This window comes from Cryptomeria japonica, chromosome 8 (genome assembly GCF_030272615.1).
Source record: "Cryptomeria japonica chromosome 8, Sugi_1.0, whole genome shotgun sequence".
Lineage (NCBI taxonomy): Eukaryota > Viridiplantae > Streptophyta > Pinopsida > Cupressales > Cupressaceae > Cryptomeria > Cryptomeria japonica.
The window spans coordinates 159,459,954-159,482,228 of NC_081412.1; the positions used below are offsets into that span (position 1 = coordinate 159,459,954).

At 35.5% G+C, this 22,275-nt stretch overlaps 1 protein-coding gene across 4 annotated transcripts in view; it reads right to left on the bottom strand.

Annotated features, from left to right (window-relative positions):
* Positions 1-2,562: 2,562 nt before the first annotated feature.
* Positions 2,563-22,275, bottom strand: part of LOC131044822 (uncharacterized) — a 163,371-nt gene continuing 143,658 nt past the window's right edge. For all 4 annotated transcript variants that reach the window (XM_057978263.2, XM_057978264.2, XM_057978262.2 and 1 more), the window contains 4 exons: positions 12,268-13,321; positions 4,240-4,387; positions 3,293-4,108; positions 2,563-3,206 (listed from right to left, as the gene is read on the bottom strand). In XM_057978263.2, coding sequence (XP_057834246.1) covers positions 2,865-3,206; positions 3,293-4,108; positions 4,240-4,387; positions 12,268-13,321 — 2,360 coding nt within the window. In that variant the 3' untranslated portion in view covers positions 2,563-2,864. The remainder of the gene's footprint in view (positions 3,207-3,292; positions 4,109-4,239; positions 4,388-12,267; positions 13,322-22,275) is intronic.

Here is a 22,275-nt window from a genome sequence, read left to right on the forward strand (position 1 = left end):
TACATTGTAAAAATCTAAATTTATATGTATAAAATATCATTCAAATATTTATAGTACACATAAATTATATATTTTACATAATACATTATAAAAATCTAAATTTTTATGTATAAAATATCATTCAAATATTTATAGTACACATAAATTATGTATTAAATTTAAATTTTAAATTTAATATATAGTTTATAAAAATAATATATTATTAAAAGATGTCTTTAACATGAAAAAAAACAAAGATTAGTATCATTAATTATATAACTATCATATTTAAATATATAAAAAATATATTTTACATTATACATTTAAAATCTTATATATAATTCATAATACAATAATATAATATAATATCAACCCTTCGAGTATGCCTCTCTATGGACCACAAGCAAGTTTTTTAACACTTGGCCAACCTTAATTAACCTTAGAGCCCATCACCCCAATAATGAGGATTTGAAAATCACTTTTTACATGCTCTAAATAAATTAAATTTTACGTATATAGTAAATGCAAAAGTCTTAGTTGTTAATCACTATCCACTTGCTACTAAAGTTTTATTGGCTCTTATCTCTAATGCTACTTTTCTTTTAAAGTACAAAATTGGAAAGTTCAACTATTAATATAATTTTTTGAGTGATTATAATAAATAGGTTAACAACCATTCTTTTATTTTTTATATTTAATTTTATAATCATTTGTATAATAAAATATTATTTAATAACAAACATAATGTTTTCAAATAAATATTCCATAAAATTTATATTTCTATATATGTAATAAATAAAATAGTTTCTAAATAAAACAAAATAAAAGTTCCCAATTGACACCTCTCAATATTTTTAAATAGATGTATTTAAGATATATATACTAGTTAATACTAATATTTTAAAATATTAAAGATGATAAAAAAAAAAATTTAAAAGCATGAAAATATTTATTTATCAAAATTAACAGGTTTAAGACTTTTAACACATTAAATTCAAAAACATTCATACACAATAACATTCAAAATCATGAATATTAACATAATGAAACTCTTAAATCAAATTTCTTGGCAATGACCATTCTCACTTCAAGGAGATTTTAGTGGTCCCAACTCTCAACTATGGCACATTTAGGAGGTATTTATGTAATAACACTTGCCTCCATGCACCACAAGGCACATTTAGGAGGTATCTATGTAAGAACACTTGCCTCCATGCACCACAAGCCATGACCACAACAATCTAGAATGCACTTTGTGTACTCCAAGTTAATGCTCCATATACCCCCTCCAATATTGACAGCCCCTCAACCACCACATTCCTTGGTAATTTTAAAGTTTCACATAAATAATTTATATAACCTTCTAAGGTTGATTTGAAAACCCTCAACACCTTTTCACAAAGATTAGTATTTAAAAATTAGTATTTAAAAATGCAATTATTTTTCCCTTTTAAAAAGAATTTTAATCATTATTAACCCCTTTTTAAACCAAAAGATCATTTTAACATTTATTTTTCTCTTTTAATGCTCCAAAATTATTTTATGAAAAAACTTCCTTTTTCATTTTTGGAAAAGTCCTTTCACACTACTTACTATAACCAATGTAGAAGCAAAGTGCAACATGTCGATTTATTAGGAACATGCATTCTTTTGGGCCTTTGACCCACGTGGGATTCTTCAATAGGCAATTCCTTCCCAGAGGAGCAGTTGAGCATATACTCCTCATTCATCTTAAAACGGTTAAAAAAAATGAAATAAACATTCTGCTCCCAAAGACTTACAAAAGAATCATACAACATATATTTATGAGCACCAAATCAAAACAATGACAATAAATGTCCAATATTCCAGCGACCTTTTGGGATCAAATGCATTTACCTCGAGATTTTCCTATTTAATGCATCACCAATAAGATGGACCAGAAGTTCCAGTTGTGCCTTGCCAAAGGTCATCCTTATGCACACCGGGATACTTAAGGATTTCCAATAAATGATAAATAGTCACGAGTTCAGGCCCAACATAAACTAAAAATGAGGGAATCCCTCTGCATGCCATACAATTATGGCATCCATGAAAAGGGCAGGAATCTGGCATTATCACTAATAAGAAGTTCAAGTTGTTCGCCATGAAAGTTTCCTCTGCATCAATGATTGTATCAAACTAAAAGCTCATCGTAGAGACATCTCCAAAGCCAAAGATTAAAACAGCACAGCGCATTCAGATGTCTCCAGAACAACAAAATGTAAACAAGCTACTGGAATTATATCAAAAGGCTTGAGGCATCTATCATCTCAACTTGCAGCGGACATAAAGAAGTAAAACAAATTCAAAGACTATTGTGTCAATTCAAGTGAGTCTGAAAATCAGATAAATATGTAATAAATTCAAATTAATCTTGAAATTTTACTACTAAAACACTTAAGTACACATTCATTGAACAAGGACATGTACTGATGAACATAGATGACTGTATGAAGTTCATTCTACTGACAATTTCAAGCTCATTGTCGTTAGAATTGCAATTTTGATTTCACAATCTGATTCAAAAGAAAATCCAAATATCGCATCCTCCAAAGCTCAGTGTCCATCTAACCCTTTCCTGAAATCCTTGATAACGCATCACACTACTTCTGTACAAGAAGGTGAAACAAGAGCAATGGTGAATATGTCCTAAAATTAGTCTTGAAAACTTAGAAGTTCTCATACAAGTTTGCATTTGTTGAACAAAGGCATGCACTGATAAATATAAATGCATGCAGAACTAGAAATCCATTACACCGACAAAATTTCAGGCTCACTGAGAAATCACATATTGCATTTTGAATTTTATATTCAATGTTCAAATAAAATCCAGAAATTACATCTCTTCAAGCTTACTGCCCATCTCAGCCTGTACTGACATCCTTGGTCTTGCAGTTTGGACAAATAACTCCAACAGAGTCAGCCTGCTGGTCCTGATCAACACCATTGTAAATGAACTCTTCATTGCACCAAACGCACACAACAAACTGGGAAGAATTTTCTCTCCCAGATAAAAAGGAATCCCACCCAAATTGCCCTGGTGCCATTTCTACCTGCTGCAAAACATCTCCATAGCTCAAATCAGCATCAATTGCATCTTGACCTGCTTCAAAAGAAAATTTTGGCACTGAATTGTACATATGTATCTTTTCAAAGTCTGCAATATCATCAAACTTCTCATTTCCTGCAGTGAAATTGGCCTGATCCTAAAAACAAATAAAACATAGGTTAGTATTGAACAAGATAGACCAAATGCACCTAAAAGCAGATGTGAATTAAAAAGAAAACATACCTTTCCAGAATCTGAATCTAAGCCTCCAAGAAATCCTCCAATACTCGGAGAAGCCAAGCCATTTCCCACGGCACCCAAGAATGCTAGATATGAATTTGCTGTATTATTCTGCTCTTTAAAAATTTTGGCCTCCAAAATCTCTTGAAAGTGTTCTGCTTTGATTTGCAGTTCTTGTTTATCATCAGAAATCTTCTTACCATTCAAGTCAGCTTTAGTTTCAGTACCAGTTTGGTCCAAAGAAACACGGGGTCTTTTTATATTTTGTTTTGCACGTACACCACCATCCCCAAAATCCAAAGCTGCTTTAGTTTCATTTTCAGTTTGGTCCAACCCATCTCGTGCTCTTTTTACATTTTTCCTTGAATGCACACCAACATGCCCGGTATAACGATTTCTCTCATCGAAAACTTTGTGACATATCTGACATTCATATTTCCCATTTACCAGAATTGCGCCATCTGCAATTGTTGTTTTATCAGCAACTACCTTCTTCTTTTTAACATGGTGTATGCTCAAATGACCCATAAATTCACTCCTATTGCTGAACGATCCATTGCACTTCTTACAATTCATTGGATGGTTTTGATTGGTTGCATTTTGGCGTTTTTTTGAATCACCAACAATATCCAGAGTTCCAGAAGAGCTATCTCCTTGACACATCTTAGGAGGGGGTTCCATCTCAGGTGTGGCAGAATTATCAAAATCTGGGGAATTTTTTTCTGCATTGTTCTCTGTGCTCAACCCACCTGTAAGCATTGTACCTCCCTCTGCTGGCTGCATCACTTGACTCCCTGTCATCATGTTCTCCTCTGCAGACTGCATGTATTACCAAAAAGTTAGGAGATCCTCTTTGGATTCACCAGATTGGCAAATTCAGCATGATGCTGTTAATGAACAATACAGTTAATCACTGTGAAAAAACTCGAAGGAAAATAGAAGACGCTTACTGTGCCAGCTATTGCATTTTGATGAGCATCATTCGATTCTTCAAGATTCGAGTTTTCTTGGGCAGTAACCACCGCAGCAGAAGAATTACCAGTATTTGAAAGATACGTTGTAACATCACGACACGAAGCAAATTGCAACCCTTCAGGACTGATTTGAAAAAAAAAAGAAAGAGTGTAAAAACATGTATGATAAATGAAGCAAACAAAAGAGGAATAGCTAAAAAATTACATCTGCTACAAATAGGAAACCTCTATAAATGCTTGAATAATGCTAATTTTCCATAGAATCAATAAACACAAATATACTTTGTAAGCAAAGTTAAAAACTGAAAAAGATGACTAAATGATAAAGCACCATGCAATCAATTTCCTTGCCATGCAAACCTAGCAGCTATAACCTTAAAATAAGAATACAACTTTGTCAATATAAAACTAACTAAATTACATAAATTACCATGCCACTTGAATTCCTACATTAACAAGCCATTTAGTCTCTGATTGCGCAAGCAAGCCGATAAGAGTTAATAATGTGATTTGATTAAATCAATGACTCAAATTTCAGAAAACTTTTAAAATACTATAATCATGCAAATAAAATTGAAGAGTTAATAAAAATATCATTTCTGCAATGAAATGACCATAATTCAGAAACTTTTTCTGTGCACTCTTTAACCTCTACTTTGAGCTTCATCAGAGAAAAAATGGCTTTTGTTTCATTACCTAAATACTGTTCAGCAGAGACTAAATTTAAATGGAAGGGTCTGTTTGCCTTAAAACTTCAGAGGTCTAATGTGTTTGGATTTTTTTTGCAACAGATTAAGAGGGTTTTGTGATAAATTTCTATGATTTTTCGATGTTTATGAATTAGGGTGGTGACTGTCATGTCTCTGCCCTGAATATTCTCACTCCCGAAAGTAAGCAAGAAATAACATAACAAAGGGATTTAAATATATATCACTATACTCAGAAAATTGACTTATTTATAAGACTTCTCAATTTTCTGAGATCTAGGTTAAGGATCGAGTAGCAAGATCAAATAACTTGATTAGCATACTAGTCAACCCAGACAGATTTATTCCATTGCTGCCTAAACTAAAGCATACAGCGGCCCATATACAATGAGAAGACACGAATTTGTTAAAGCAAGGCATGGGTTTGTTAAGAAGCGAACTTCATAAGTTTAAAAAAATCGGTTTAATAAATGAAAGGGTAAGAAACATGTTAGGAAGAGGTGAAACTTCTAGGAGGGTCGTGACCCATTAAGAAACACAACCCTTCACTCCCTCTTGAGGACTATATAAGCCAGAACAACATTTCAAGGACTGGCATTGAATAAGAGAAATAATAAGCATTTGATGTAAGAAGAGTGCAGACTCAGATAATAGACATTAACCAGAAGTATATATATTAATCTGATATTCTGGTATGAAGTGTAATGCATAATAATGTGGCTGATTTATTATGGGTCCTTCATTTGATAGGACATGGAATAGTATATAGAACACATTGCTACTGTTATATATATATATATATATATATATATATTTCTGCATATATTGTTTTCTTATTATGCTTGATAGAATAGATATAAGGATTCCTCTAAACTTTCACCAAACTACCGTTCTCTTATGGAGGGGAGGTAGGATATATGAGGAGAGCAAAAGGCTGAAGGGTCCCTTCGAGTTGAGTAACCCTGGGTGAGGCTGGGAGGTCGAATGGTAGGTATCATTCCATGCTCCTAGGCTTGGTGGACAACCTCAAGGCGCCTTATAGGACCTCCCAGGGTGCTTCATAATACGGATAGGTTATTAGGTGAAAGCTTAAGGGAATTCTGCATGTACATTATGAACATTATTAAGTTAATTAGAAGTCTATTTCTTTTTAACATTGCTGAACTATATGTTTATGTATCTTGTGATAACTAACCTGGTTGCAGGCTCTAAATCAAGGTATTAGGCTAACGAGTTACATTCCCGAGCATAATCCAACCCTATTTGGGAATTGCAAGGCAAATTGAGTTAAGTCCCAATAGCGGCCATTACAATTGGTATCAGAGCTTTGATCCTGCCATCCTGCAAGGTAAAGATGAATCAATGAATCATCCTAGTCAATGAGGAGCTAACAATACGTGTATTTGTGTGTATGCTCTGTGTTTGCATATATCCATGTGTATGCTTTGTGTTTTTGTGTATGCTCCGTGATTGGTTCATACCTGATGTGTTTGTCTACTCTATCAATGTATGATTACTATAGACATATTCCTGTCATCATAAGATTTCTATTTTTGGCTGATCTAGAATATGAGGATGTAGATGTGTGTCATGCTTCTAACCCTCATCTTAATACATAAGTCCTTTCTTTAACATTAAACTTTGGGGACAACCTAATCAAAGTGATGAGAACAAGAATGAGAGAATCTTACAAACCATGACAAATCTAGATTCTGTTGTTACAAGTTAGTTCAAAATTTTAACTTAAGAAGTTAATTATATCACAAAGAGCATCTGAAAATGACAAATCTCCAAAGTTCAGTTTAGGGATCCGCAGGTTGAAAGATTAGATAAAATTGACATTGCTTGAGGACAAGCAATTTTTGGGAAGGGCAGACTGTCATGTCCCCGCCATGAATACTCTCACTCCCAAAAGCAAGCAAGAAATAACATATCAAAGGGATTTAAAAATATATCGCTATAATCAGAAAATTGACTTAATTATAATTTGATTAGCATACTAATCGACCCAGACAGATTTATTGCAACACTGCCTAAACTAAAGCATACAATGGCCCATATACAATGAGAAGACGTGAGTTTGTTAAAGCAAGGCATGGGTTTGTTAAGAAGCAAACTTCGTAAATTTAACAGACAGTGGTTTAATAAATGAAAGGGTAAGAGACATGTTAGTTAGAGGTGCCAATTCTAGGAGGGTCGTGAGTCCGTGACCGATTAAGAAACACAACCCTTCACTCCCTCTTGAAGAGTATATAAGCCAGAACAACATTTCAAGGACCGGCATTGAAGCAGAGAATTAATAAGCATTCAGAAGAGTGCAGACTCAGAAAATATACATTAACCAGCAGTATATATATTAATTTAATATTATGGTATGAAGTGTAATGCATAATAATGTGGCTGATTTATTATGGGTCCTTCATTTGATATGATGTAGAATATTATATAGATCACAATGCTACTGTTAATATATATATTTCTGCATTTATTGTTTTCTTACTATGGTTCTGCCTAATAGAATAGATATAGGGATTCCTTTAAACTTTCACCAAACTACCATTACTGTTATGGAGGGGAGGTAGGGTATATGAGAGGTGCCACTTCTAGGAGAGTCGTGAGTCTGTGACCCGTTCAGAAACACAAACCTTCACTCCCTCTTGAGGAGAATATAAACCAGAACAACATTTCAAGGACCAGCATCAAAGAAGAGAATTAATAAGCATTCAGAAGAGTGCACACTCAGAAAATATGCATTAGGCAGCAGTATATATATTAATTTAATATTATTGTAAGAAGTGTAATGCATAATAATGTGGCTGATTTATTATGGGTTCTTCATTTGATATGATGTAGAATATTATATAGAACACATTGCTACTGTTAATATATATATATATATATATATATTGTTTGCTTACTATGATTCTGCCTAATAGAATAGATATAAGGATTCCTTTAAACTTTCACCAAACTATCGTTCTGTTATGGAGGGGAGGTAGGGTATATGAGAAGAGCAAGAGGCTTAAGGGTGCATTCAAGTTGGGTACCCTGGGTGGGGCTGGGAGGCCGAATGACAGGTGTCATTTCGTGCTCCTGGGCTTGGTGGACAACCTCAAGGCGCCTTATAGGACCTCCCAGGGTGCTTCATAATGTGGATGGTTTATTAGGAGAAAGCTTAAGGGAACTCCGCATGTACATTATGAACATTAATGAGTTGATAAAAATCCTATTTCTTTTTAACATTGTTGAACTATATGTTTATTTATCTTGTGATAACTAACCTGGTTGCAGGCTCTAAATCAAGGTATTAAGCTGACGAGTTACATTCCCAAGCATAATCCAAACCCTAATTGGGAATTCTAGGGCAAATTGAGTTAAGTCCCAATAGGGGACATTAGAGTGACAGGTTTATTCTTCATCTTAATTCATGAGTTAATTTGTTTAACAAAACTGACAATGCTCATTCATTTTAATCAGGTTCACTAAAATACATTATGTATTTAGCTGAATTTCATACAATTTTTGCTTGACCATGAGACAAGCATCAATTCGGCATTAAAAAGGGATAAACTCAATATCTTCTTGTTGCTCTTTGAGGTTTTGGTCTAGATTTAAGTTTTACTATGTGAAAATTTACAGAAACAAGCTTGAATTGGGTGAATTGTAACACATGGAATTTGGTTATGGTTGCAAACTAAATATTCTTGGGATTCATAATTGGAATGCGTCTTTTTGGTATTTGGTAAATATTGGATTATGTATTTCATAAATGAGTCTGGCTGGAGAATACCCCATCTTTGTTACACTCCAACCATGTTTTGTAAACTTGGATCATTCTGGAATGTTTGAGACTGGGGAATGTGAGTATGAAGTGTGTAGTATACCCACTTGCATTATGCCATAAAATTCTTTTGAGTGTTATGCTTTGATTTTTAATTTGAATGCCCTTCTTATTAACTTACGCGAGGTCACATCATTAAAAGCTATTGACTCACTGTACTTCACATAAATTACTCCGGAATGCCTGAATGAGCCTGTCAAAGGCATGTGTGCATGCAAAGGAAGCAGAGGTTTTGGACCCAGGGGAAAGGGTAGGGCAGTTGTATTCTTTGTTGAGTGATATGTAAGAAAAATGAAATCAACCATCCCCTTGTGAGCTTCCATAAAATAGGTCATGTACACAAAAATGTTGTCTTGCTTGGGAGTGGACTAAACTTTCTCCATTAATACTTGACCATTTATATAGAAAAATGACTTACTGTTCCAAGTGCCTGATTAATAGGGTATAGGATTCATTGCTTTACATTTGACATCAAGCCAACATTATTGAACTAAAGCAAAACTATTATAACAATTTTTAAACTACAATTTGGCTGGTAAATCTTAGGTGATTTTTCAGTAAATGTGGTTCACACTTAGAATTTACTGCTGGATTATGTCCCTCCTTGTTGCAGTTGGGGAATTTAAACATGGGTCACTCTCCTATGAACCTCTCTTGACACCATTTTTTTAACCACAAAAACAAGATATATTAAAACATAAGAAGACTTACAACCAACCTCAACCCAGAAAACAGAGGCTTACAGGGAGGGAAAAAAATAAAGCTAACATCAAAGAATGATAAGGCAGAATAGCAACAAGACAATTAAGTCTATTTGATACTAAGGATACCCTAACTTAGCTTACACCCTCATTAGCAAGAGAATCAGCAAGCTGGTTAAATTTCTTTCTGATATGATCAGAACTTAGAAAAAGGAAAATTCTGTATAATATGCTGATTTCATGCCAAAAAGTTTTTAATGGGAGACTGTAGTATGTACTTGTTGTCTTCTTAACAAACCAGCAGTGAAGCTCTAAGCATTTGGATGGCACCCACAAACAGCCAGCAAATTCTTGGTAACTCAAGTGACCACTAAAACAACCATGTAAAGCGTCAATATCTAGATTCTAGACACTTCGTAATTGAATTTTGCAGAGCAAGGGTTTTCTTTAGTAACATTCTCTCCAACAAAATAATGACCAAGAATTGAAAGATATTTGATATGATAACTGAAACAGATGGATGGCTACTACGACCACATCAACTTTCATAGGCTATAAACATAACAACTCCAGAAATATTTGAACAAGCAAACTCTGCCTCTAGTCAGTAAATGCAAAACATAGTTATAAACTTATAACAAACACTAGAAATGTTCTGAAAAATGTTCCATGAAAATGACTGTGCCCTGTAACGCCACCACTGCATTATTTAAAAAATAAAATTAAAACCTTTTACAACTAAGCAACTAAATAATAAATTCCAACAGGATCTATTGCCCCATTTTGATGAGTCAAGCTTTTGGGACTCGGACCATGTTGCTAAGAGATTATATGTTGAGAATCTAGAATCTAGATCGAGCTTATGATATTTTATATTCTAATCTTTTTGGTGGATAAAAACAGAGTATCTAGATCCTTTTTGGCAATGCTGGAACATTAGTTAAAAAAAATAGCCATCAAACAGAAGCGCCTAAACTCATGGTATACTTAACCCCAAACAAGAATAATGATTCTGAGCAAAAGAAAAGACCTCCAAATCATAGGAGATAACCAGACAATTTTGAGATATGTGCGGAACAAAATACAATTAAGATCATCAATAAGGATGCTTAAGCTAAAACTCACTATTGTGGATAACCCTTTCCTCTAGCACAAGCCTTATCCAATCTTGAAATCAAGAAGGATGCTCTAATTAATCAACATCGTAAATAAATCTAGACAAGTAATCAAATATAATCTTGACTGTTGAAGTTTTCTAGGCTACACAAATACATGACAGAGTGAATAATTAGTCATCATTGATGCATTAGTTTACTAGTGATGCATTACACTTATCAATTGGGAAACTTCACAATTCATAAAAATTATAAACTAATTGAACCTTTAAATGTATTACCAATCTGCAGGAAATGCTTGGGAAGAGTACCGGTAGCAAATACTTTAAGATAGAAAGAGCCAACTTTAAAAATTAGAACTAAAAAGGGGGGCAATTACTAAGAACAAAGTCTCGATGCATAACAAGCTATAGCCCTGAAAACAACGCCATGTTAACAAGCTATAGCCCTGAAAACAACGCCATGTTAGTGGGCTTATGTGTTCAATTCAAAATATTGCCCCAACATGCCAACTCAAGGTACAATGCTGGCTTAAGGTATCCACCAAAACTGTTGATTGAATTACAAGTATATAATATTGTTAGATTTTGATTACTAAAAAGTACAAGGGTTCCAAATATACAGCAATCTCATAAACAAGGGATATATTGGCAACGATATTTAAGAATCTAGGTGGGAGGGCAAGGTGGGTTGGAGGGCTGTGGGGTGAGAGTGTATTTGGAGATAGCAGTGGAACTAGAAAAACTATGTGAAAATATTCAATGCCTGAAAGAAACTCATCTTAATAAATGTCATGAAAAACTGCATGTCAAATGATAGAGCTGAGTAATAGGTTTAGATGACACAAGCCAAATTGCATTATATCTCATTCTATTGCTCAAATTACAAAATACTAATCCTGATCAAGATATCACATTCTTATTTGGGAGAGGGGAAGGGAAGGAGCCTTTGGGAAAGGCAGTGGAGCTATACAAACTACGTGGAAATGGGTGTTGCCTAAAAGAATCTTATTTTTCTAAATATAACTTATGAAGAACAACATGAAAAAAAATAGACTGAGTATCGCAGGTTCAAATGATACAAACTAAACTCATTCCAACTCATTCTGTTGCACCAATTACAATATCAATTAGGATAGAATTGTCAACATATCATCGGTACAATTTGGGGTGGCAGGGAGGGGAAGTCTATTTGGAGAAGACAGTCGAACTAGACAAATTATGCAGAAGTACACTTGCTCAAAAGAATCTTAGATTTTTTAATAAAGCTTCTGAAAAATTGCATGCCAAAAGCTAGCACCTGACTATAGTAGGTTCAGATGACATAAACTAAACTACATTACAACTCACTTTGTTGCATCAGTTACTAATTGTAATTTGGATGGTATCATCAATATATCACTATTATGATTATAAAATAAATCCATTCACACTGCTTGCTTGACAAGTATGACTCAATTGATAGAGAAGGTTAGAGTATTTCTAAAAAACTTTATATTTAACTCGTATTTCCGATAGAGATGAAATTCCTCAGATAAAGGGCAATAGCATACATGAATGATTCAAAGATCCAAGAGAAAATGACCCAGAGTAACCTGTTTGCATTACACTAGCAATTATGAAGAGGGAGAAACAACAAACCTAATGTATTTACGACATTCGATTATGAACTTCCCATGTTTCTTTCGAACACCCAATAAAAGTTTCCAACCTTTAGGAAATCCTTCAGCAAAGTCTTCAGCATCTACAATTTTTCGCCTCTTCATATTAGATGCCCATTCCCCACCTATACTATTGAAATAGTCTTGCAGCTCAGCTTCTGTAGCTAGAGGTTTGACTTTCCTTTTGAATTGAGGAACCTGAGGCTCATTTGAAGTATGTGGTGAGCCAAAAGTACTGCCAACATTGTTAGCAGGAGCACCGATGTCTTCCTTTGCTGCTTTGTCATCACTACTTTCATGTGCTTTACTGAAACCATGAGTAAGGTACCCAGTGCTCTCTGCTGCATTACTTCTTGCTATTTTAAGAACCATCTGGTCATTTCCTGTCTCATTACATGTCATAAATGGCTTGCGTCTAGCACCTTCTTTTGTTTTAATCCTCTTTTTAGCTTTGTCTAAGCCAGTATTGGTGATAGCAATGCTTCTGTCAGAATTCAATGTATTACTTGCCAATTTTGCATCATCTATGGTCTGCAATGCTGGATCTGTTAGTAACTGCAAAGAGCTACCAGCTTCCAGATTTGAATTCTCCTGATTAGAAGCCAAATTATGCACTCCAAAAGCTGTGTTTGAATTAGTAGTAGTTAATACTGAATTCTTACGGAAATGCTCTCCCTTTATTCGAAATTCTTTAATGAGTTCAAGTACCCAATGGACTTGTTTTTTTTCATTTTCAGTTAATACATTCTGCCGCCTTGAGACTGAAAGATGGCCAGCCCTCCGCCTAGCCTGACCTGCACGTTCTTCTTTACACTGCAATAGGATTTGATTTGTGTAAGTTTGGTTGCTGCTTCCAGTACTCTCGTTAAATATAGAATAATCGATGTTTGGTATTGCAAGATCATCAAAACAGTACACATCTGAACTTCGGGCTGCTGTATTGATCTCATCTTGAGAAAAATACTGCATATCTATGACTGGGACTCTTCCAAACTCCAAACGCATTTCAGACTTGTCGACTGCAGCAGCCATTACTGCAAATACAACAAAATATAAAAATTGGGGGACAGGGCATGGAAAAAAGAGAATACAAATATACATATAGTCATTTGATTTTAGGTCAAAATCATATCCAAAATCTGCATTAGCTTGAAAAGAAAAATTTCAAAGCTTAATCTAACAACTAAATTACAATAGGATACTCTTGTTAACCATAAAAATTAGAAATTATATGCACCAACCTGAATCGAATGGTCTTTAAAAGAAACACTACTCAAGTTCATCAAAAGGAAAAAAATCTAGAAATGGTCCCTACAAAAAACTTTTTCACAGCTTTACAATTTTGTCCCCATAAGTTAAATGTGGAACAAATATCCACTATCCCTAATCTATTTCCTATAAATTACAACCCCATTCCCTACCCTTCCCCTGCCCCCCAAACAAAAAAATTTATACATTTTTTGCCAAGCCCCTCAGTCATCCAAAGGGTTATCATGTAATGATAATTCACAACACTTGTGTGTGACTCAAATCCCTTTTGCTGCAATCAGGTGGTCCATAATCTCACCCAAAACCTACCAAAGCATCCCATCCTGCATTAGATATAGTCTAAAAACCCACTCAAAATTTACCAAATTACCTATCTATGTATTATAGGTGGCTCATCACAACACCCAAAAGTTACCAAATTCCTCACTGCATTAAAGATGTCTCATAATCCCATGCAAATTTTACCAAATAAACCCACACAAATAACCGTGTGCAATATGTATCAAGTTACTCCGTACTGCTTCAAGGGTGGCTTAAACTCAATCCAGATTTACCAAATTAACAACCCTCACCAAAATTTACTGCATTACCGCTCACTAAGTAGAACATTGTCCATAACCTCACCCAACAATTTCAAGGAAAAAAGAAGTCACACCATAAGAAATAAGAGATTCAAACGTCTTTATAATACACAAAAACAAAAATTTGAGATCAAAACAAGCAAATTTTACAAAAATTAAAGTAGTTCTCAAAATCAACAAGAATTGGTAAAATGTTACATTGCTTTTGCTTCTATTCACCTTCCTAGCATTACCTCACAAAGAGATAACTTGGTGGATGAGTCGATTGGTTGTGTCATAGCAACAAAGATGTGAAAATTTGTACTATCCCATAATTGGTATTATAATTCTGTTTTGAATGTTTTGTTTTCTCAGTTTCATTTTTTAAAATGTATCTTCAAAGAGAAATTGTACCAGTACTCTTTTTTCTACATTGCTATTCAGTTCCTCACAACATACCTAGGAGTAAGGTTGCAAGCTCAAGTGAATGATGAATGAATAAGTAGAATGCCATTTTTCATTGCATCATAGATGCACAATTTTTACCTAGTCCATGATTGTTATTATGGATTATGCTTGTATAATAGAATAGATATAACAATTCCTTTAAAACTTTCATCCAATCTACCGTTCCGTTATGGAGGGGAGATAGGGCATATGAGAAATGCAAGTAGCATAAGGGTCCATTCGAGTTGGGTTACCCCAAGTGGTGCTGGGAGGCCGAATGGCAGGTGTCATTCTGTGCTCCTGGGGATCTCTTGGATAGCTAGTCCTCTCTTTGCGATCACGTTAAGTTCGATGGCTTCAATGTCCATCTCTGATATCTGCTGCACACTCTGACTTCCACACTCTGATCAAGTTTAGGTGCATTAGCATTTGGTACAAGCATTATCCTTCGAGACTGCATTTTAATTTGTTTACTTCACTTGGGATTGTGAATTTTGGGCAAGGACTAGGGCATTGTAAAAGGGGGCATTACAAAATCAACCTGCCTAAGTGAACCAAATTTAGTAGGAGGCTAGAGGACCATGGGAGGATGAAGGATAAACCCTACTCTTGAGTTTGCTACTAGCTTGGAGCCTAGTTCAGTGTTTTAGTGGCAGCTAAGAGTGAAAAATATTACAAAGCTGAAGTCAACAATGATAAAGCTATGTTACCAGGTACAGGGGTCAACCTTTGGATGTGGGTGCGATTCAACCCAGGTCCGGGTCCAGTCCGAGTGCAATCCTGGCTTCACCCAAGGTCCCACACCATGCATTGTTTGTAAGTCTTGTGCCTCCAAATCGTATCATGTGTGTCCCAAACATCCATTGAATAGCATCGTCCTCATTCCTTCAACGGGGATCATAATTTTATCCCTTGTAGCATTAATTTAAAACTATATATTAATATATATAATATTGAGTATAAATATTAAATATACATAATATATATATATATATATATATATATATATATATATATATTCTTGTACCCAAGGAAAGAAAATTGTCGTACCACCGTACCCTAACCCGTACCCGAATCAGCAACTTAGTGATAAAGTATTAAAGACCATACTTCTGCTACACATGAGAGAAGGTTTTCAATCAGACCCAGATGACTGCCAACCAAAACATATGTCAAGTGGATGCCCATGTCACACTTTTTTTTAATAGGCAAGTTTGTCCCTATTCACAGAATGTAGTAAAGATCATTAAGGCCCAATCTGACTGATCATTTGTGGCAAAATGATATTGACGTATCCTTTCCCTCAACTATTGTTTCATTATTGAATTCAAAAAATTGGAAACATCCAAATGGGATAACAAAAGATTCAGTTTTGGGAGAATTTTCGCTCTAAATTCCCACTTTAGAAGCCTCCAAAATTGATGATAAAGTGCCCACAAAATATTCAAATTGTGATTTGTGCCTTTCCCTAATCACAAGGTGTTGTGTGTGGTTGTGTGTGTCCCTGCAATTTTGAAAGATGAACGACAGAGTGTCCCTACTCATGCCAAAAAGCCTAGTGAGGCCATTCCCACCATTGCTTCTTGTGGACAGCTGTGTGCGTCCCTGTTTGTGACATTAAAGGAGGAAAGCTGAGTGTGTCCCTATCATTGATCAAAAGTTCAGCAAGGCTGTATCCAGTTGAGTAGATGTAATGTAGTCATCCTTACTCCTGATTGTAAGTATATTGAACTGTATATGTTCTAGTTCACATACAAATATGCATCCTTTCCCCTTACACTTTAGTTCAAGGTAAATACTTAAAATATGGTATAGGTTTAATGATATATTATTTAAACCTATTTAAGTTAGGTTGTTGGGTGAATAATAGAGAAATATGAGGATATAGCATGAAAATAGTTGTGTACTATTAATAAAGCATAAACAAAATTAGAATTCTATACATCTCTCATTGGAATGAACCAATTATCCTGGTATGCGCATTTTAATGCAAAATCTTTCAGGTTCGCCTTCTCAGTATAACCTCAAAAAGAAATGTGGTAGAATCAAATGAAAGATGGTGGGATGAGTAGATTGGTGGTGTTCGTAACAACAAACATCAAAAAAATTGTTTTCTTCTAATTGGTATTACAATTCTGTTTTTAGTAGTTCTGTTTGCTCAGTCATCCTTTTTGCATAACGAGCTCTACATCTCATTGGGCACTTGCCACTCAAAAATATGCCTTTGTAGCATATCTTGGTTTTCTAAACTTCTTATGTGTTGGGTACATGGCACTGTAAGCCATCTTCCAATATCTGTCTTTGCTGGAAAACTATAAAATCCTGGCTTTTTAACTTCCAGCATTGTTTTTGCAAAATATAGTGCAACAATAGCCATCTGTTCTTGATATTATAACCTTATCTTATGGGATTTTTACATACAATATTTTATTCCTTCAAAGCACTAATTATAAAATTACTGAAACAGTCCAAAAAGTTGTGCAGTAACGGTGTGTAGAGGCAATTTTATTATTTGAATCTGGTTATTTATGAGAATATAAGTGGTAGGAATTTTGTCTAGGAGAGTGATCAGAGTTAGTGGAAGGAGCTTTGAGAACTTTTTTTTCGTGATTTGAAGTGTAGGGCTGTGTGAGTAAACCTGCTTTGGTCTGTAGATGGGAGGTGGGCATTGGGAGGAGGCGTGTTGCTGCTCAGGCTAGGGTTCCCTCTTTTGCAAGTGATTTTTACTTGCACTGCTGTGAATCTTTTGCAAGTTTGTTTGTTTTTTGGTTTGTTAAGATTTAGTTTGTTGTGCCTAGGTGGGGTTTCTTTTATGATCGTCTTAATTTTGGAATTGTTTTCTTCAAAAGCTACTTCTAGAGGCTTCCAAAATGACAGCGTGGGGCTCTCCTTCCCATTAGGGTGGAGTTCAAGGTCCTTCAAAACAAACCCCTGTTGGTGTTGGAAATAAGCCACACCCGGACCGACGATGGATTGGTCCAAGAGGGGCCAGTAGCTCAGTGGTAGACCACTCCAGCAGCGTATGGAAGGTCCTAGGTTTGAGTCCTAGCTGGTCCATGTCTCAACATGGTATCAGAGCCAGGTCCAGGCTAGGAGCCCCAAGCACACAAGAGGTGTGGCTTAAGGGGGGGTGTTGGTGTTGGAAATAAGCCACACCTGGACCGACGATGGATTGGTCCAAGAGGGGCCAGTAGCTCAGTGGTAGAGCACTCCAGCAGCATATGGAAGGTCCTAGGTTCGAGTCCTAGTTGGTCCATGTCTCAACAACCCCCAAATAAATTCTCAAAGCTCTGACCAAGTCACAGAGAAGGGAATCAGATGTTGCTTCCCCACTTATACAAGAAAGTTTTTTGAAAAAAAAGGTTCAAACTCCAAATGTGAATTTGATGATAAAGAATATATTCAGGATTATGATGAACTTCCAGAATGTGGGTTGATTTGCAGATTCTTCAATGTCTGGCCTTCTCCGAGTGGTATTCCATCTTGGATAAAATACAATTCACTTCTGCTTATTTAACAGAAACCTAACATTTGTTTCTTTGGAAGAGGTATTTAATGGTTATTTTCCATTCAGCATAAGGTTGTGAAAGAGTTTTTAAAAAGGGGCTGTGGTTTATGGTAAAAGTGACCAATTTATAAAATAATGGATTCCAATTTGACCCCACGGAAGAAATGTTGCAAATATGAGTTCTTCTTGTCATTGATGTCAAACTTGTTGATCCAGATGTGTAACTTGGTAGCATTCAGTGGTCCGGATGTGGTCTAGTATAATATAGTAACAATGGATTAGCTTTGTGATCATGTGGATGTGTGAAATCTATTTGTGGACGCTTCAGAAGGCTTATAAAGATGTATCATGAAGTTTCCGGATCTTTGGTGTTGATTTTTGGGATCCGCAGTTGATATTCAGTCATGTGTGACTGTTTCAATATCAGTGTACAGGAATGCATTGCATTCCTATGTCTACTAGTATTTTGGTGATGCGTTTCGATTATTCAATGTTGTGGATATTTGGTGATGTTATCGTGGGCATCTGTTCGTGTCTTTGGTGGTCCGCATCATAATTGGTGTTAGTTGTATTGGTGTACCTTAACCGCTTTATCTTTTGCACCTGACCTATAATGTTTTGGTCTGTGTAGTTGTGTGTGGATCTATGGGCGATGATTTAGGATGGACAGGAAGGTGTGCCGACATTGTGTGATGCCTCACACATCTCATTTTTCCTTCCGCAATACATTGGAGATTGTTTTTGGGCCGACTATTTTGTATTTGCACGTTACATCTAATTAGGCTGACCTAATTAATGATGTTGAGGTTGCGGATGGTATATAAAGGATGGAATCATTGTGGAAAGAAACAGATAAGTTGTGTGTGTTGTGTGAAGCGAATGTGAAGCAGTACAGAGGTCTCGAGGTATAGCAGAGCAATGATGAAGACAATTTCTAATGTGTTTTGAACAGTGAATTGTGATCAACATTTCAATGGATGCAGTTCTTTGCAATTCAATCCTATTAATATTACTCTATCTAAAGTTTTGTATCTTGCCCTGAAGAAGTGTTCTTAAGTGTTTGCAAGTCCCTTTTGTATCTTGCCCTAAAGTTGTGCGCCTTAGTCTTGCAAGTCACTTTAAGGGCAATGAGCTCCTTGGCCGCTAGCCTAAACATTGTAACTTGATTCTCATATAGTGAGATAGTTCTCAATGTGGCTTTTCCCAGTTTGGGTTTTCCATGTCAAAATCTTGGTTTTCATGTGTGGTTACTTTTGTGGTTTCAGTTACTTACTTTCAAGCATATGGTAGATGGAATGATTGTTAAGTAAAAGGTTAAATCTTATTTAGTTTTAGTGTATGCTGATTCATCTCCCCTCCCACTCTTAACATCTAGTAGTGTTCAACAAGAAATTCCCAATTCAATCCCTGTTTAGGTGAAGCTACCTTTATTTCCTATTCAGTTTTGGAGGGAAGAATCTTTCAAAGCCATTGGGGATACTCTTGGCAGATTTGTTGAAGTTGTAGAAACAATCTCTCAATGCAAACTTATACCATTTGCACAAATTTGTGTGGAAATTGATGTTTTAGAGAGTCTTCCTAAGTGTATTGAATTACAGTTGCAAAAGCAAATTTGGAAGTAGGAGCTCGATTGTGAGCAAAGCCCTTTTAAATGTTCACATTGTCATGAATATGGGCATTTTTTCCACAATTGTGCCAAAGCCAAATTCGGTAGCAAAGAAAATCGCAAAATCAATGAAAGTGAAGGCTTTGTTATTGTTCCTAATGAAAGATACAACATGCTATATCGAAACGAGGCTGATGGTGTGGTTCCTACTCAAAATAAATGTGTTGCCTTGGAAAATGAAAGTAATGATGAGATACTAACTAGTCTTAGGGAAAATTTTGAGATGGGGCAAATCATAGTGAGGAACCATATCATGGAACTATGAAAGTGACTTCGGAAATCAATATAGAAAATGAAAATCCATAAGGGAAAGTAGAATAGAGAAGAGTGTCAAAATCAAAGAAGTTGCTTTGAAAAGTAAAGATGATAAAACAATTGAGGATGATATAGCTGCGATAGAGATCATCAATACAGTGTTCCTTATTTATTTCATCTAGTATCGGTTCGTAAGCTTCCATTCTTTTCTTGGCTTGTTTGTTGTCGGTGACTCTTCATGTTCCTACGGCTGTCGGTGAAGGTGATGTGGTTGTCGGTGAAGGTGATGTGGCTGTCGGTGTATATGAGGCTGTCAGTGCAGATGTAACTGTCCGTGCCTTTCCCTCTCCCTTCGTGTGCCTCTTCACTGGAAATTCCGATATGTTATATTGATTATTCTTCCTTGTCTCACGTTCTCTTCTTCGGCAGTTTCAATAGATTCATGATCGGCTTCTCTCTTTCATAAAATCGTGTGATTGTGTCTGACAGATCAGAGATATTATGTGTTCCTTCTGCATCCAGAGTTTTCAGTCATATGAAGGTTTTTAGATTGTATGCGAGAATCAAACTCATATTATTGTGATTGATAGTAATCTGAGACTATCATCAGTTGTATTATTTTCTGAGATATAATAAAGTTCATTTTGAGGGGCTGGGTTTTTCACCCTCAGGTGGAGGGTTTTCCCAGGATAAGGGCTTGTGTATTGGTGTTTCATTCTTTATTTTCTGTTCTCAGTTTTTCTATATTCTGGTTCAAGTTTTAACACTTCGGAAATCAATATAGAAAATTAAAATCCATAAGGGAAAGTAGAATAGAGAAGAGTGTCAAAATCGAAGAAGTTGCTTTGAAAAGTAAAGATGATAAACGATTGAGGATGTCTCTAACCATGGTGAAGTTGCCCCAAATGCCCCTAGAGGTGTGTTGTCTCTAGAGCAAGTTAATTCCCAAATTGATTGTGGCACTATAATTAAGAGAAAGTAGGCCATCCCTCAAAAGCTGAGGCATTAAAGATGTTGTCACAAAAACCAGTTAAGGATCCCAAAAACAAATTCCTTCAAAATATTACACGTGAGTCAACCAAGCAACATAGAGACTAGATTTCTCCGGAAACCTGGGAAGGGAAGATTAAGAACGATCCTCCTTGAAACCCTAGAAAATGAATATTTTCTCCTAGAACATAAGAGGTATGGATTTGGCCTCAATCAAAAGGACCCTTCAAGGCAAACTATTTGATTTGCAGCCTGATATTATCCTTCTTCAAAAAATAAGATGTTCAAAGGATGACATGTTACAATTGAATGATTTATGGAAAAATAACAAGTTTGGTGTTTAGTGCATTGGTTCCAAGGATCAATCTGGGTGGTTGCTTCTAGTTGGGATGGTGGAAAATGGAAACTTATTGGGTCAATTAAAAGGGATTCTTAGATCAGAACTTCTTTGGAATGTCTCACTCCAAAAAAATATTTCACTTCACTAAAGTTTATGGTTCTTGTCTTCACTCTTTGGCTAAAGAGTGCTGGCAAGAGATTGGGCAGAATGGATAATGTAATGGGCTAGAAAACTGGTTTGTCGGTGGTGACTTCAACAGTTCAACTTGACACTGAGATCAGAGGATGAAAAAGGGGATGTTGCTTCTTTAGATCACAACTCTCAATAAGTGTAGAATTATAGAAGATAGAAATCTTGTTGACATAATTCCCGAAGATGGGATCTTCATTTGGTCTAATAGAAGAAAAAGCGGTAATTCTTTGATTATGGAGAGACTTGATAGATTTATCATTAATGAGTCCTCCTTGAGTTTAAATGATGAGGCTGAATCCTTCATTCTGCCAAAGGCCAGATATGGTCGCGCTCCTACTCTTTTAAAACTTCAGGGCTGTGAACTTCCTGGATTCACCTCGTTTAAATTTAATCCTCATCAATTGGAGCATAAGGACTTTGATGTAAATATTACAATGTGGTGGAAGGAGATTGACATTGAAGGGGCTGAAATGCATAAATTTCATGTCAAATTGAAGCACACCAAAACAAGATAAAGGAATATAAAAGACCACGAAATATGATAAGCTAAAACAGGAAATCTAGAAAAGACTGGAAGTAATAAATTCAATGGCACAAAATGCAGTTGAGTTAGATGCTAGCAGAGCTGGAGAAGCTACAAGCTATAGAAATATCCTTAATTCATCTCAGATCTAGAGCTTTGTGGGTAAAGCAAGGTGATGCAAACTCTAAATTCTTTCATAAAGCAATTGTGGCACATTGAGAAACAAAATTTCCATTGT